At 34.8% G+C, this 14,475-nt stretch overlaps 1 protein-coding gene and 1 long non-coding RNA gene across 2 annotated transcripts; one reads left to right on the forward strand and one right to left on the reverse strand.

Moving 5' to 3' along the window:
* Nucleotides 1–2,615: 2,615 nt before the first annotated feature.
* LOC123881801 lies at nucleotides 2,616–4,790 on the reverse strand. The gene is made up of 2 exons (XR_006799610.1): nucleotides 4,655–4,790; nucleotides 2,616–2,800 (listed from the first exon to the last, which is right to left on the reverse strand). It is a non-coding gene; the product is annotated as an uncharacterized LOC123881801 (long non-coding RNA).
* Nucleotides 4,791–8,713: 3,923 nt separating this feature from the next.
* On the forward strand, nucleotides 8,714–9,318 carry LOC123922442. Its single transcript, XM_045975157.1, has 2 exons — nucleotides 8,714–8,973; nucleotides 9,058–9,318. The coding sequence occupies exons 1-2, from the start codon at nucleotides 8,714–8,716 to the stop codon at nucleotides 9,305–9,307; spliced, it is 510 nt and encodes a 169-aa protein (XP_045831113.1). The 3' UTR covers nucleotides 9,308–9,318.
* Nucleotides 9,319–14,475: the final 5,157 nt, after the last annotated feature.

A 14,475-nucleotide genomic window follows, 5' to 3' on the forward strand; every position in this document is an offset into this window, starting at 1 on the left:
GTCAATCTATGAATCAACGGTACTACGATACCACATGTGGTACTACAATACCACATGTATTGATGATATTACAATATCAATCAATATAATGACACTAAGGCCATTCCAATATGGTACTAAAACCATTCTTAAATCAAAGGGATAATGGTACTAAGACCATTCTTTATTTTAAGGAACTAGTGATATTTGATCAGTCATAACCAAAACCAAGTTAATACTAATACAAGTACTAGTATAAAAATGGTCTGATACTTACTATTGTAAATTAACAACAACCATGTGATTAACAAGATAAAGAATTTGTTCTTCTCTAAACAATTCATTCAGAATAAAAATTAAGACCAATATTTCCTATTAGCATGACCAAATAAATAGTGGAACTAGTTCTTGCTAGTTAAAAAACAACATCACCATAAATAGTCTTATATTGGAAAATTCCTAAAAAATCTTTGCAGACGAAAAACAAGTGTAGGTAAGATATCCTTTAACTATTATAAAACATCTTTATCCATATGTTATACATATAGGTAGAAGGTAATTAATCACATTAAGAACCTTTCTCATGAAAAAGAGTTGTAACACATTTATTATAAACACTTGGCAAATTCCATCGACAACAAAAGAATGATATAGTTCATAATTGATAATGAAAATTATAGGTAATCATGTACCTCTTTCCTGACAGTATGAATATCATAAAGCTTGCAAATACCTTGATTAAAGATGAGAGCTATCTTTGAAGAGTTCCGATTCAAACAAAACAAAAACAAATTGCCATTACAATTGAGAGCTTTTGTTTTTATCATCATTTCTAGCGACAGCTAGAGGTTAATATTTGTTTTCACTATTTTCACAAAAAATGAAAAGCTTCTTCTTTTGTGAATTGAGCAATCGGTTTTGTAAGTCTAGCCTTCAAGTAGAATTATTCTCCCATAAACTTGTCAGTTACAAATTGATGGAAAATAAATCATAATAAAATAAATAAATGTGAAACTTAATTTTATTTATTTCGTCAAAATACACACTAGTATGCTACAACATACTAGTATGCTACAACATACTAGTATGCTCCAGTACCCGATATGGGACTCGATTTTATTTTCAATTCACACACCAATGTGAACTTTGTTCCAACAAGGTTTATTCGACGTTGATAAGTGACGATGTTTTAAAAGTGATGGTTGATTTATTTGCCGTTGTCATGTGATTAATTGTGGTTGTGTCGATGTCTTAAACGAGGTGTGTTATTCAAACACAAATTTTGAGACACAAAATTAACACAACTCTCTTTCCACTCACAAGCACGCAAAACGAGGTATGCAAAAAATATTAAAAAAATCAAAAGAGTATATTTGTTGTATTTTTATCAAATAAATGTGTTTACATAATATTTTCCGTCTTGAACTGTTGTATTTGCGTGTCTCATGCATTCATTTATGTTAGTTCAGTGATGATGTTTTAGTGCTTATACACAGTGACGATGTAAAGTGCCAATAGGGATGTTCAGTAAAATTAACTAAATATACTTACGAAAAAATCATTCAAAAATGCAAGTTATCAATCTAGGGACCAAAATTGAGAATAATTTTCTTAGACTCAAAATTTAATAAAAATTAAGTAAGGAAAAAACTTACAAGGTTATTGAGACCAAAAATATATACTTGAAGTATATATATAGCTCACTTAATTAAAGAACTTAAATTTTAATTCAAATTCATCTCATTTGATTCATAAATCAAATTTAATAAATTAATTATAAAAATGAATCTTAAATTTTGTTCGAATTGGCTTAATCATTCTTCTCACAACTCTTTTTTTGAACAAGCTAAAATGATATATATTAACAAAAGTCTCATCAGCACAAGAGGTGTCAAGAAAAACTACCAAAGTTTACAAAGAGTCAAAAAAATAAAAACAACATACAAGGCCCAAACAAAGTAAAATACTAAACCACCAATTATGGTAGTTTGAGTTCTTCTCACAACTCTAGATTCAACCAAACACGAACCCTAATTAAAACCAGCCGACCCTAGTTTTTCTGTGAGAGAAAAACTCTTTTTTTTTTTTTAAGTTCTCTTTCTTCTTTGTTCATTGGAGAGAGGTGGTTTTAGCATTTTTCTAGAATTTTGTGTTTGCTATAGTAATAAATAACTATTCCTGAGAAATCATTATTACCGGGAACTTTTTATCTATGTATATAATTCATAAATCGTTATCATATTGCCTATCTAAACTCTAATCCACTTAAACCAATGAAAATCTTTCATTTAGCCATTGTTATTTTATTATTGCTTTGGGGTTACTGTTCATTTTTTAAAAAATAAATGTGCATTTTATTATTTTGTATATTTTATTATTTTGGGTTCAAAATAGTTAGTATTTACTAATAATCTTTCGTCAAATCTTTGTGTATATAGCGTGTTGGCTGATTTCCGAAGCAATTTACTGATGATTTTTGTATGCAAATTCTGTAACACCCTTAATTTACCCCTTTATTTTATTTGTGAAAAAGTTAATTTTATTTATTTAATAAGAATGTCACACATACTCAACGTAACTATGTCCTCAAATGATTAGAAATTATGCAGCGGAGAATAAAAATTAAACCAATAATATAAGTTTCAAAGTTCAAATTGAAATGATTGAATCAAAACGACATAGTCCAATTGTTAATAAAGAATTAGTAGCATAATTAAATAAAAGTTTTCCCCAACAACATTCTAACAGAGCGACTCCAATTAAATAGCAAAACAACAGCTATCTGAACGCATCAGCTATGACTCATCACCTACCTGAAAATCTACGGTTGCACACCGTAGGGCCAAGCCAGAAGGGGGAATGTAAATGTGAGCGACAATACATCAAGAAAGTAACTGAATTAAAACGTAATAACTAGCAACATCATAAACAACAACAAGACCACCTAAGCGGATGGTCACGCGCATTCATCAGTCAACCACAATCATCAATCAACAATTAAATAAAGAGAAATAACAACAACATTTAAATAAAGAAATATAATTAAAATGCATGCAATGCGCCTAGACTCGCTACATGCATGTGGTACCAATAGCAACGTCATTTCTAGTTTTACATCATAGAGGATCAACATCATTATAAGCAACGTCATTTTCAACTTCATTAGGCAACTTCATTTTCAACATCATTTATACAACTTCAATAAGCAACGTCATTAGACATATGAATGAATGCATGTCATGTTATAATAAACAACGTCAATAGGCAACATCATTTAACAACTTCGATAGACAACTTCATCATCATTATAACAACATCAATAAACAACGTCCATAAGCAACTACAACAATAACAATTACAACATCATAATTTCGGCACAACTCCAACATCATTAAAATAGATAATTCAACATCGTTATAACCACGTAGCTCAACATCATTATTCAACGAAACAACAATTCAAACAACACAATTACTATCAACGAGCGACTTAAAACAACACCGATACACAACAATTATTAGCAACTTCGATTACAACACCAACTAAAACTCCATAACTCAATTAATCATTCACTCCTCTCCAAAACAACAACCTATTACTCCTTTTTAACAGTACTCATAACCCAAATCATCTTGATTTAGTTTACGACGAAAAGTATGAATTTTAAATCAATTTAATTAATAACAATTGTGAAATAAATTCAAATCCTTAATATTATATAAAAACAGGGAGAGTGAGATACACCAGGGGGTTCCAAAATATTCAAAATACCGTACATAAAATTTTGGGAAATTTTCACGAAATTATAATATTTTTAATCACCTTTTTACTCCAAATAATTAATTAAAAATAGCTACGTGTGTCCAAAAATTACCAAAGAGGTACCAAAATTTCAAGAAAATTATTTACTATTTTTTCATATAACAATTTTTAAAAACGGATCCTCCCTTCCCTCTCACGCGCCCCCACGCGCCACTGCTGCGAGTGGGCATAGCCGGCGCGTCACTATTCATCTTCTTCACCCGTTTGGCTGCAAAACGGGTTGCTCGACCCGGTTCCTCGACCCGACTCGTTCTCTCTCATTTCTCAACGAAAATTGACGTTCTTTATACCGTGTTGATCGTCATTGAATTTATGAAAGATACCCGATCATAGTTCTTAAAATCGGCAACTTAATCGCTTAAATCCAACAAGGTTTATATGTTTCTTTTTTAAAAAAAAAAAAACATTGTTCAAAAGCTTTGATCGTTATTGTTCTTCTACTCAAGAAAATCTCATAAACGTTCCTAAATTGTTTAGGACTCTTAAAGGATCATAAAAACTCAACTTGTGATTAGTTAGACTAAAAAACATCATTTTTAATAAATCTTAGTTTTTCTCAAACTCTTGAACCCACCCCATCATTGAACGCATAAGTTCATCTAAAGCCGACCCCAATTACGAATTAATTCAGCAACATCACAGACAATACAACATCATTGGTCATAAGGATAAAAATCACAATAACACAAGAACATCATCATAGTAAAGTTCAAATTTCACATTCAAGTAATTCAACAACAACAACAACAACTACAACATCACATGCATAAGAGCAACAACTTAAACACATATAATAAATACATCATAGTATTCTTATTGAATTCAGAATTTCAAGAGTATAAAGCTCCCTTACTTGTTTTTGCGGTGATTTCCCTAAGGTTTGAGATCGAGTTCCTTCCTCCCCTTCATTCTCTTCTCTCCCACGTGCCTTCTCTCTTTCTCACACTTGCACTCTTGATTTTATTTTTATTTTTGTTTCTATCAAAATGTTGACTATTCCTATTTCCTAACTTTACTCATCTTTAAACCACTTTATTTCAAAGAACAAGATTTTCAATATAATTAAAGTGAATTTATTAAAATTAAAGTCATGGTTTTCTTTTATTTTTATTTTTACTACAATCTTATTCACACCCCCCCCCCCTCTTTGCTCTCAACACCTCATTATCTAATTTTTCTACTTCTTTTTCTTTTTAATTTGATTTTAGTTCACCAACATCATTCTGCTCATTTATTTTCCCATGATTAATTATTTAACACATCAAAATAATTAAACAACAATCAACACAAGCACCTTTTAATAATAAAAAAATATTAATAAACTAATTCTAAAAGTTAGGGCGTTACAAATTCATCATCTCATTCTTTTGGTTGATCTAAATAAAACACGATTTAAAGTGTTGCTAACAAAAAAAGAGGTCAAACAAAATTTACATTCTGCATATTTTTTATCATATTCAATTTTGAGCATGAGTTAAGTTAGTTTATTTTTGCGATAATATGTTTTGAATGACATATTCAATAATAAAGTAGTTTATCTAACTCATAATTTTCCAATGATGAGATTTATAATACAAAAAATTTATATTTCAACATCATTTTTTTCTTTTTCTTTTTTGATAATTCATTTCTCTCTCATAGCCAATTATATGTTGGCATTTCAACTTGAACAAAAAAAAATATATGTTGTCTTTTTAAGAGTTAATTCAAGCTTCAAGGAATGGGTTAAAAATATTATTACAAATGATAATAAACAATATACTAATAGTGAACCGCCCCAACTTTTTCCTCTTCCCTCTTCAATCCAAACATTCAAGGCAAGATGTAGCTTTGATCTCGGTGGTGCGATGAGTGACTTATGTTCTCCTCACCTCCTTTCGATCCTTCCTTTCCGGCGGCCATTTCTTCTCCATCCGCCGTCGTTTTTTCGCCGGTGTGTTGTATGAGTGGTTGTGGTTCCTTTTCTGGGTTGGTGGGTCGCGTGGCTAGTCGATGCTTGTCTCCACCGAGTTGGAAGGGTTGGGTTTATGTTTTAGGCTCACCAGAGTCTCTTGTTTGTCTGTTTACAGCTTCTATTCGCCGGCGGTTTATTTGTTTTTGTTCGTCAGTTGGTCGTTGGCTGTTCGTTTTGTAAGTCTCTGGCTTTTGTTCTTGTGTTTGTTTTTACATTTTCGTGTTTTTGGTTGTTATGAGATTGGGGAGATTTAGATCTGTTTACTGTGGCTGGTTTCTTAGACACGAAAGGGTCTGTTGGTTCTTTTAACCAGAAAGGCTCTGGTTGGTGATTAACGTGTTGGACTCATCCCTCGATCTGGGTTCATACATCTTTTTTCTTGTGTTACTACTTGTGTTGGGTTCCTGTTCTCTTTTGATTCTCTGATGCTCCAGATCTGTTGAGATCTGCAGGTCTCAAGGCGTTAGGTTTGCCTCCACTTTGGTACAAGGTGCTTATCCGTCTCAGTTCCTGTGACTAGGGTTGGGAATAGGCCAGGCGGCCTACGGGCGCCTTCGGTCTGGCTTGTTTATTAAAAATGTTAGGCTCGGGCTTTGAAAAAAGCATATTTACATAAATAGGTCAGGCTCAGACTTTTAAAAAAGCCTACAAAGTCTGATAGGCCGGTCTGTTTATATTTAATAATTATTAGTATTTATGTAATATTATTATTTATATAATAATTTTTTTATGGAATACTTAACTTTGTCGTAATCGTATTTGTTATTTTATTAGCTTTTAATTCTTGTGCTAATTATTTTATTAGCTTTTTCTTAATGTTGTAGAAATTATAAAAATTTAAATGTGAAATAGGCTTTAAAGCCTGTTTAACCTATTTAAAAAGACTATATAGAGATGTTTATGTAACACACTTTTAAACAGGCTACAAGGCCAGACCAAGCTTTAAAAAGGCTCAGGCCAGACCAAAAAAAATTGCATTTGATAGGCCGTAGGCCACACTTAGGCTTGGAGAAAAATCGTAGGTCAGGCCTGTCAAAGCCTGGCCTGCCCTGACCTATTCCCAACCCTACCTGTGACTGTTCTCGGACTGTTTTGCTCGAAAGAGCTTTGATGCTTGCTGACTTGTTAAGGGAGTTGTTGGTGCGTGGTTCTGGATTCCGTGTTGGCGGTCGTTGCATTCGCCAGTTTGAAGCCTAATTGTTCTCTGCAAATTTTCACTCTTCTCCTTTTTTTGTAACTTGGTTTCGCACCCTTGCGCAGGTTCGCTGGGTTGTGCTCGAGATTAGTATTGTTTGTTAAGATTTATTAGGATTGTTTTGATTTATCACGATGTATTTTTTTACCTGGGTTAGGTCTGATGTCCCCCAAACTTTGTATTTCTTTGTTTTATTTAATCAAGGCTTAATTAGTCTTTTGGTCCCTTAAAGATATTTTAGGTTTCACAATAGTCCCTTAAAGAAAAAAAGGTTCGGATTGGTCCCTTAAAGACACATTTGTTTCTCAATTGGTCATTTTCGTCAATTTTTTACAAAAAAACGTTAGTTTAGTTGACTGAATTGTGGATGTCATTAAGTGTAAGTGGTTCACCAAAAACCTTATTAATTTTTAAAATTTTAACCATTTGAATTTTTTGTTATATTTGGAGTTAAAATTTAACGGAAAGGACCAATATGGCAAACATATATGTCTTTAAGGGACCAATCTGTGTCTTTTTTCTTTAAGGGACCAATCCAGACCTTTTTTTCTTTAAGGGACCATTGTGAAACCTAAAATGTCTTTAAGGGACCAATTAACTAATTAAGCCTTTAATCAATTTTTTCTTTTGCTTAGAAAAAAATTACAACTGAAAAAAAAAAAAAAAAGAGAACAATATACTATTTTTTTTTGACAAAGAACAATATACTAATAGTAACTTCAAATGTGGTGTAACTTTTTCGAAATGTATAAACACATATTTGAATCTATATCATATTTAGATAACTTTTGATAATACTCATTGTTTTAATTTTAAATTTACCCCATATACTTTCGTAAAAAATAAAATAAAAATTACTACCTATACAAATAATTGTTTGACAATATAGTATAAGTGAAATGCTTAATATAGCGAAAATAAATATAACGAATGTTTCATAAGCATGGTATCAAGGAACAAACACAACCAACCTACCTTGCATTATGTTAAGAATATATAGATTTTTAATTAATCAATTAGACTTAGTTGATAGGTTATTAAGTTGGTTAGAAGGTTAGAAAATTAATTAGGGAGTTAGTTACTCCAAATAGTACTATAAACAAGTTACTCCATTGTACATTTTACTCATTTTTTATCAATCTATATTCATTCGATATGAATTTTTATGAGTATATTTCTCATGAATACTCTTATACTCTCTATCTTGTTTATGAGTATGATCTTCATCCCTATTATTCAATGATTCTGAACACATTATTTCCGTAATCCAACTGCTCATATTTTTATTTTTATTTTGGAAAATTCATCTTCAGTATTCAAAATTGTGTGAGTTTGGTTTGTGTATAACTTTTTAGACATTCTATAATGTTTCCATGCTTATGATGCTCTACATACCAACCAAGTGTCATTTTTTGGGCAACATGTTTTGAAATGTCATCAAAGATTGGTTCAATTTTTTTTGACATAAATGATAGCTTATGAAATAATATTAATTATTTTGTATATGTTGTTTGCCTGATAGATAGCCTAATTTTTGTATATATAATTATGCAGTTACCTAATATATAGCCTGATTGGTAACAACAATGTAACAGATATATATATTGGTTGATCAGCAATGAGAAGGACACGAAATTGTATTCCTTTATGGTATCACGAGTCTAGGGTTTTCTTTCTTGCTTCCGCAGCCCCTATTGACTAAACGATCCCGTCAATTTTCTTCTTCTTTCTCCCTGCTTTATTTTTTTTTTCTTCTGTCAACCATGTCTGAACCTTCAAATTCCAAAACTTCCAAATTTCATCCTGCCTTGTCTGTCACCAACGTGAAGACTCTTATCCCCATTATGTTGGATTTGGAATCAGGACAACACCATTCATGGGCAGCGTTGTTCAAGGTTCAAGCTAGGGTTCATGATGTGCTTGAGCATATTATCCCACCTACGGAGGAAAAGGCAATTGCAGCGTATGAAAAGGCCAAAGCCGATGATCTCCCTCTCTGGAAGCGGCTTGATGCAGTGGTCTTGCAGTGGATTTATGCCACAGTCTCAACCGACATCCTCACCTCTATTCTCATTGACGATGACTCGGTTGAACATGCGTGGAAAAGTGTTGCTGATCTCTTTCAGGACAATAAAAATTCAAGAGCTATGTACCTTAATAAGGAATTCACCAACACAAGCTTGGCTGATTTTTCGACGACAACTGCTTATTGCAATCGTCTTAAAAGTCTTGCCGATCAACTAGCCAATGTCGGGGCTCTCGTCAATGAACATGGTATGGTTCTAAAAATGCTTCAAGGTTTGACCGAACAATTCCAATTTTGTCACTGTGATTCAAAACAAGAAGACCCTACCTAATTTTGCTACAGCACGGTCCAAACTCGCTTTGGAAGAGACCACTCTTTCGGAGCGCTCAAAACAAGAGTCTAGTTCCACCGTTTTGATCGCTAATAATTATTCTACTGATGCTGGTTCTTCTTTCCAAACACCACATCACAGCAATAATTCTAATGGCCGTGTGAAAACAAACAAAAACCGCAATAATAATAAAAACCGCAACAAAAATAGCGGTGGTGGCGGCGGCAGTCAGGCTGGTGGTGGACGCGGCAGCAACCACAGGGGTAGTCAGGCCAGCGGTGATGGTAGGCCGATGTATCAACAGTGGAGTCAACCGCCATGGTGGGCATCTATGAAGGCTCCTTGGGCCATACCCCCATGTCCTTACCCAACTCAACCATGGGTCAGGGAGACAAAGCCAAGGCAGCCTGATGTATTAGGCGCAAGACCACACCAGCAACAGCAACAGCAGGCCTATGCAGCAGCTGCCCAATGGACTCAACCGCTCCACAATGGGCTCCAACTGACATCGAATCAGCAATGCACACGATGTCCATTTCTCAGCCTGATCCAAATTGGTATATGGACACCGGTGCAACGTCTCACATGTCATCGACACAAGGTAATCTCTCGTCTTATCAATGGAATTACTGTTGGTAGTGGTCAATCAATTCCAATTCACGGTTATGGTCATACATCTTTACCTCCCCCCAACCCACCATTATCATTAAAAAATGTCCTTCATGCACCTAAACTCATTAAAAATTTAGTGTCGGTAAGAAAGTTTACTACTGATAATAATGTTTGTGTGGTTTTTGATCCATTTGGTTTCTCTGTGAATGATTTACAGACGGGGACACAACTAATGAGATGTGATAGCACGAGTGACCTTTATCCCATCCTCTCCGCCAGCCACAATCAAATTTCTCCTCCGTCTGTGTTTTTAGCATCAACTCTTTGGCATGATCATTTGGGTCACCTAGGAGCTTCAGTTTTAGATTCGCTTCGGCATAATAAATTGATTGATTGTAATAGTACCTCCAGGTCCAATGTTTGTCAATCCTGTGTACTCGGAAAACAAATTAAGTTGCCTTTTGTTGCTTCTTCATCCATGACATTTATGCCTTTTGATATTATTCATACTGATCTTTGGACATCTCCCGTATTGAGTTCTTTGGGACATCGTTATTATGTGCTTTTTTTGGATGATTATTCTAAATATTTGTGGACTTTTCCAATTGCTAAAAAATCACAAGTATTTTCAATTTTTGCAACATTACACGCTCATATTCGTAACCAGTTTGAACGTGACATTAAAAATATACAATGTGATAATGGAAGAGAGTTTGATAATAATGATTTTTCGAAGTTCTTTGAGTCGAATGGCATTACATTCCGTTTTTCATGTCCACATACTTCGTCACAAAATGGAAAGGCCGAAAGAAAAATTCGATCAATTAATAATATCATGAGAACTCTTCTTTTGCATGTGTCTGTGCCACCTTCATTTTGACATCATGCATTGCAAATGACAACTTACTTACTTACTTAATATACTTCCGAGTAAATTATTAGCCAATGAGTCCCCACTCAAATTGCTTTACCAAAAACATCCTTCCTATTCTCACATTAGAGTCTTTGGATGCTTGTGTTTTCCTCTTTTTCCATCTACTACAATAAACAAACTCCAAGCGCGTTCAACTCCTTGTGTGTTTTTGGGGTATCCTTCGAATCATCGTGGTTATAAATGTTTTGATTTGTCGAATAATAAAATTATCACTTGTCGGCATGTTTATTTTGATGAGAGCACATTTCCCTTTACTAAGGCGCATGAACCAAAACCCACCACTTATGATTTTTTAGACAATGAATGTTCTCCTTTAATGATCCACCATCTTCAGGATCATTCACCAAACTCATCTTTGACCAAGCCTACCAAAAATCCAATACCACCACCTATAATCAATTCACCTATGGCATAACCTAGTCAAGAAAATCATCCTTCTTTACTCCCCTCTCCCACGGCCCAGCCAAATCCTCCACTCTCACCCACACCTATTCATATGACCCACCCTTCACTACATCAACCCACACCACCTACCCCACAATCTCCTAGCCTTCCACACCCGGTGACCCGCAGCCAACATGGTATTTATAAGCCCAATCTGAGATACACACTAGACCAGACTCATCATACCACAATTACGAAATCACCACTTCCCCGTAACCCACTTGCTGCCCTTCGTGACCGGAATTGGAAATTGGCTATGGATGATGAATTTAATGCTCTTATTAAAAATAAGACGTGGGATTTAGTGCCCCGTCCAACTGATGTTAATATTATTCGGTCAATGTGGATTTTTACTCATAAAGAAAAGTCTGATGGTTCTTTTGAGAGGCATAAAGCCCGTCTTGTAGGTGATGGTAAAACTCAACAGGTTGGTATTGATTGTGGAGAAACTTTCAGTCCGGTAGTGAAACCAGCAACAATTCGGACAGTACTCAGTCTTTCTTTATCGAAAAATTGGCACATTCATTAGTTGGATGTCAAAAAATGCTTTTTTACATGGTGAGCTAAAGGAGACAGTTTATATGCATCAACCTATGGGTTTTAGGGATTCTGTGCATCCCGAATATGTATGTTTATTGAAGAAGTCTTTGTATGGGCTTAAGCAGGCTCCTCGTGCATGGTACAAGAGGTTTGCAGATTTTGTTTCGGTCATTGGCTTCACTAATAGTAAATCAGATAATTCTCTGTTCATTTATCAGAATGGGTCTGATATGGCCTACCTATTGTTGTATGTGGATGATATTATCTTGACTGCTTCTAATGATGATCTACGCAAATCTTTAATAGCTAGCCTTAGCTCGGAGTTTGCTATGAAAGACTTAGGTTCTTTGAATTACTTTCTGGGCATAAGTGTGACTCGACATAAGGGTGATTTGTTTCTGTCACAACGGAAATACGCCGAGGAAATAATCGATCGTGCTGGTATGGTCTCTTGTAAACCTTCTCAAACTCCAGTTGACACTAAGCCGAAAGTTAGTGCTAAAACGGGTAATCCGTATGAAGATCCGAAAAAGTATCGAAGTCTTGCAGGAGCTCTACAATATCTCACATTTACGCGGCCAGATATCTCTTATGCAGTTCAACAAATTTTCCTGCATATGCATGACCCCCGGGATGAGCACATGAATGCTCTAAAGCGCATCATACGCTATGTTAAGGGTACACTTCATCTGGGTTTACATCTTTATCCTTCCTCGGTTACAGATCTTGTCTCCTATACTGATGCTGATTGGGGAGGATGTCCTGACACTAGACGATCCACGTCAGGGTATTGTGTATTTTTGGGTGACAATCTAATCTCGTGGTCGTCGAAACGTCAACCTACTCTATCTCGTTCTAGTGCAGAGGCTGAGTATAGAGGGGTTGCTAATGTTGTTTCCGAGTCCTGTTGGATTCGTAATTTACTCTTGGAACTACATTGTCCGGTTCAAAAGGCTACATTGGTCTATTGCGACAATGTGAGTGCCATTTATCTTTCCGGGAATCCCGTTCAACACCAGCGCACAAAGCATATTGAAATGGATATTAACTTTGTTAGAGAGAAGGTTGCGCGTGGAGAGGTTCGTGTTCATCATGTTCCTTCTCGTTATCAGATTGTCGATATCTTCACTAAGGGATTGCCACTTATTTTATTTGAGGATTTTCGGAACAGTCTCAGAGTACGTGACCCTCCCGTTTCGACTGCGGGGGTGTGATAGCTTATGAAATAATATTAATTATTTTGTATATGTTGTTTGCCTGATAGATAGCCTAATTTTTGTATATATAATTATGCAGTTACCTAATATATAGCCTGATTGGTAACAACAATGTAACAGATATATATATATATATATATATATATATATATGAGGATGTATATTATGAGAATGATAAAGATATATGAGAATATGAGAATGAATTACAACCCTTAGATTTAAATGAAGGAGTAGGATTAGAATACCACTTAAATGAGTCATGTGCCACTGGGATGTGTCATTATTATTACTATTCACTTTCTCTCTCCTCAAAATTCTTCCTTCACGTAAAAACACTTTCTCTTCTTACCCGTTGTCTCTTTGCTTCTGCCGCTCTTCTCCTCCTCTCCACCTTCCACCGACGTCTCTGTTCCGGGAAACCTCCGCTGACCCATAAACTTCCTTCGCGTCCCTCTCGTCTCATCTTTCTCACCGCATCTTCTCATCTCATGAGCCCTCTCATCATTCTCACCGCATCTCTCTCTGCCTCTCATGAATTTCTCTGCCCTCAAACCCTCTTGTTGTGAATCTCCCTTTGCGTTTAATACAATTTGAGTCGAGTCTCTGTGTTCAATTTGAGAATAATAATGTTATTAGTTTGTGTTTAATTCAATTAAGGGTTAGAGTTGGTGTTTAATTTGGGCAAAAATTGGTTGACAATTGAAAAGAATTAAGCCCAACAATATATTCAATAATTTAAATTCATGTTAAATTATGCGCGATATCTTCAAATTCATGTTAGAAATAAGCAACAGAATTTGTTCGACACTTAAAAACACACTGTTATGGCCATATCAATTGTTAGGCTCAAGGAAATATGCTGAGAACTCTTCCGCAGCTTATTTCTATCAGCAAGGGTGTTATCTTAAGAGGAGCTTAATGTGACTAATCTCTTATTAGCATTTTGGCTCTGCATGTTTATCACTGATATGGATTACAACTTACATCCATCCAACGCCCCCGACGACATATAACGCACGTCCCGTAGGAAGATTCAGATTTCTTTCTAATCCTGCCTTTGATGAGCAAAGAAGAAAACTCTTATCTTATAGGGATGTATTGAGGCAATTCAATCAAACTTTTTTATTTAATATAAGATGATAATTACAATTTGTACAAAGATAGAGCTAATTCTCATTTACAATGTGAATCACTCTACAAATAGAGCTAACCCCCATTTACAATCTACGTCTTCAACAAAATCAACGCAATGCCAAGTTCTTTCATTTACAATGTGTAAGCATAGTGAATACAAACTAAGCACCAGTGAGCTTTGTCGCAGATTACAACTACATTAAACTAAGCATCAATTTCAGTTAGTCTTCGACAGAATTTCACGCTAGTCTTCGACACCAGTACCAATTTCATTTAACTGGTCTTGG

This window comes from Trifolium pratense, linkage group LG4 (assembly GCF_020283565.1).
Source record: "Trifolium pratense cultivar HEN17-A07 linkage group LG4, ARS_RC_1.1, whole genome shotgun sequence".
In the NCBI taxonomy this organism is placed as follows: domain Eukaryota; kingdom Viridiplantae; phylum Streptophyta; class Magnoliopsida; order Fabales; family Fabaceae; genus Trifolium; species Trifolium pratense.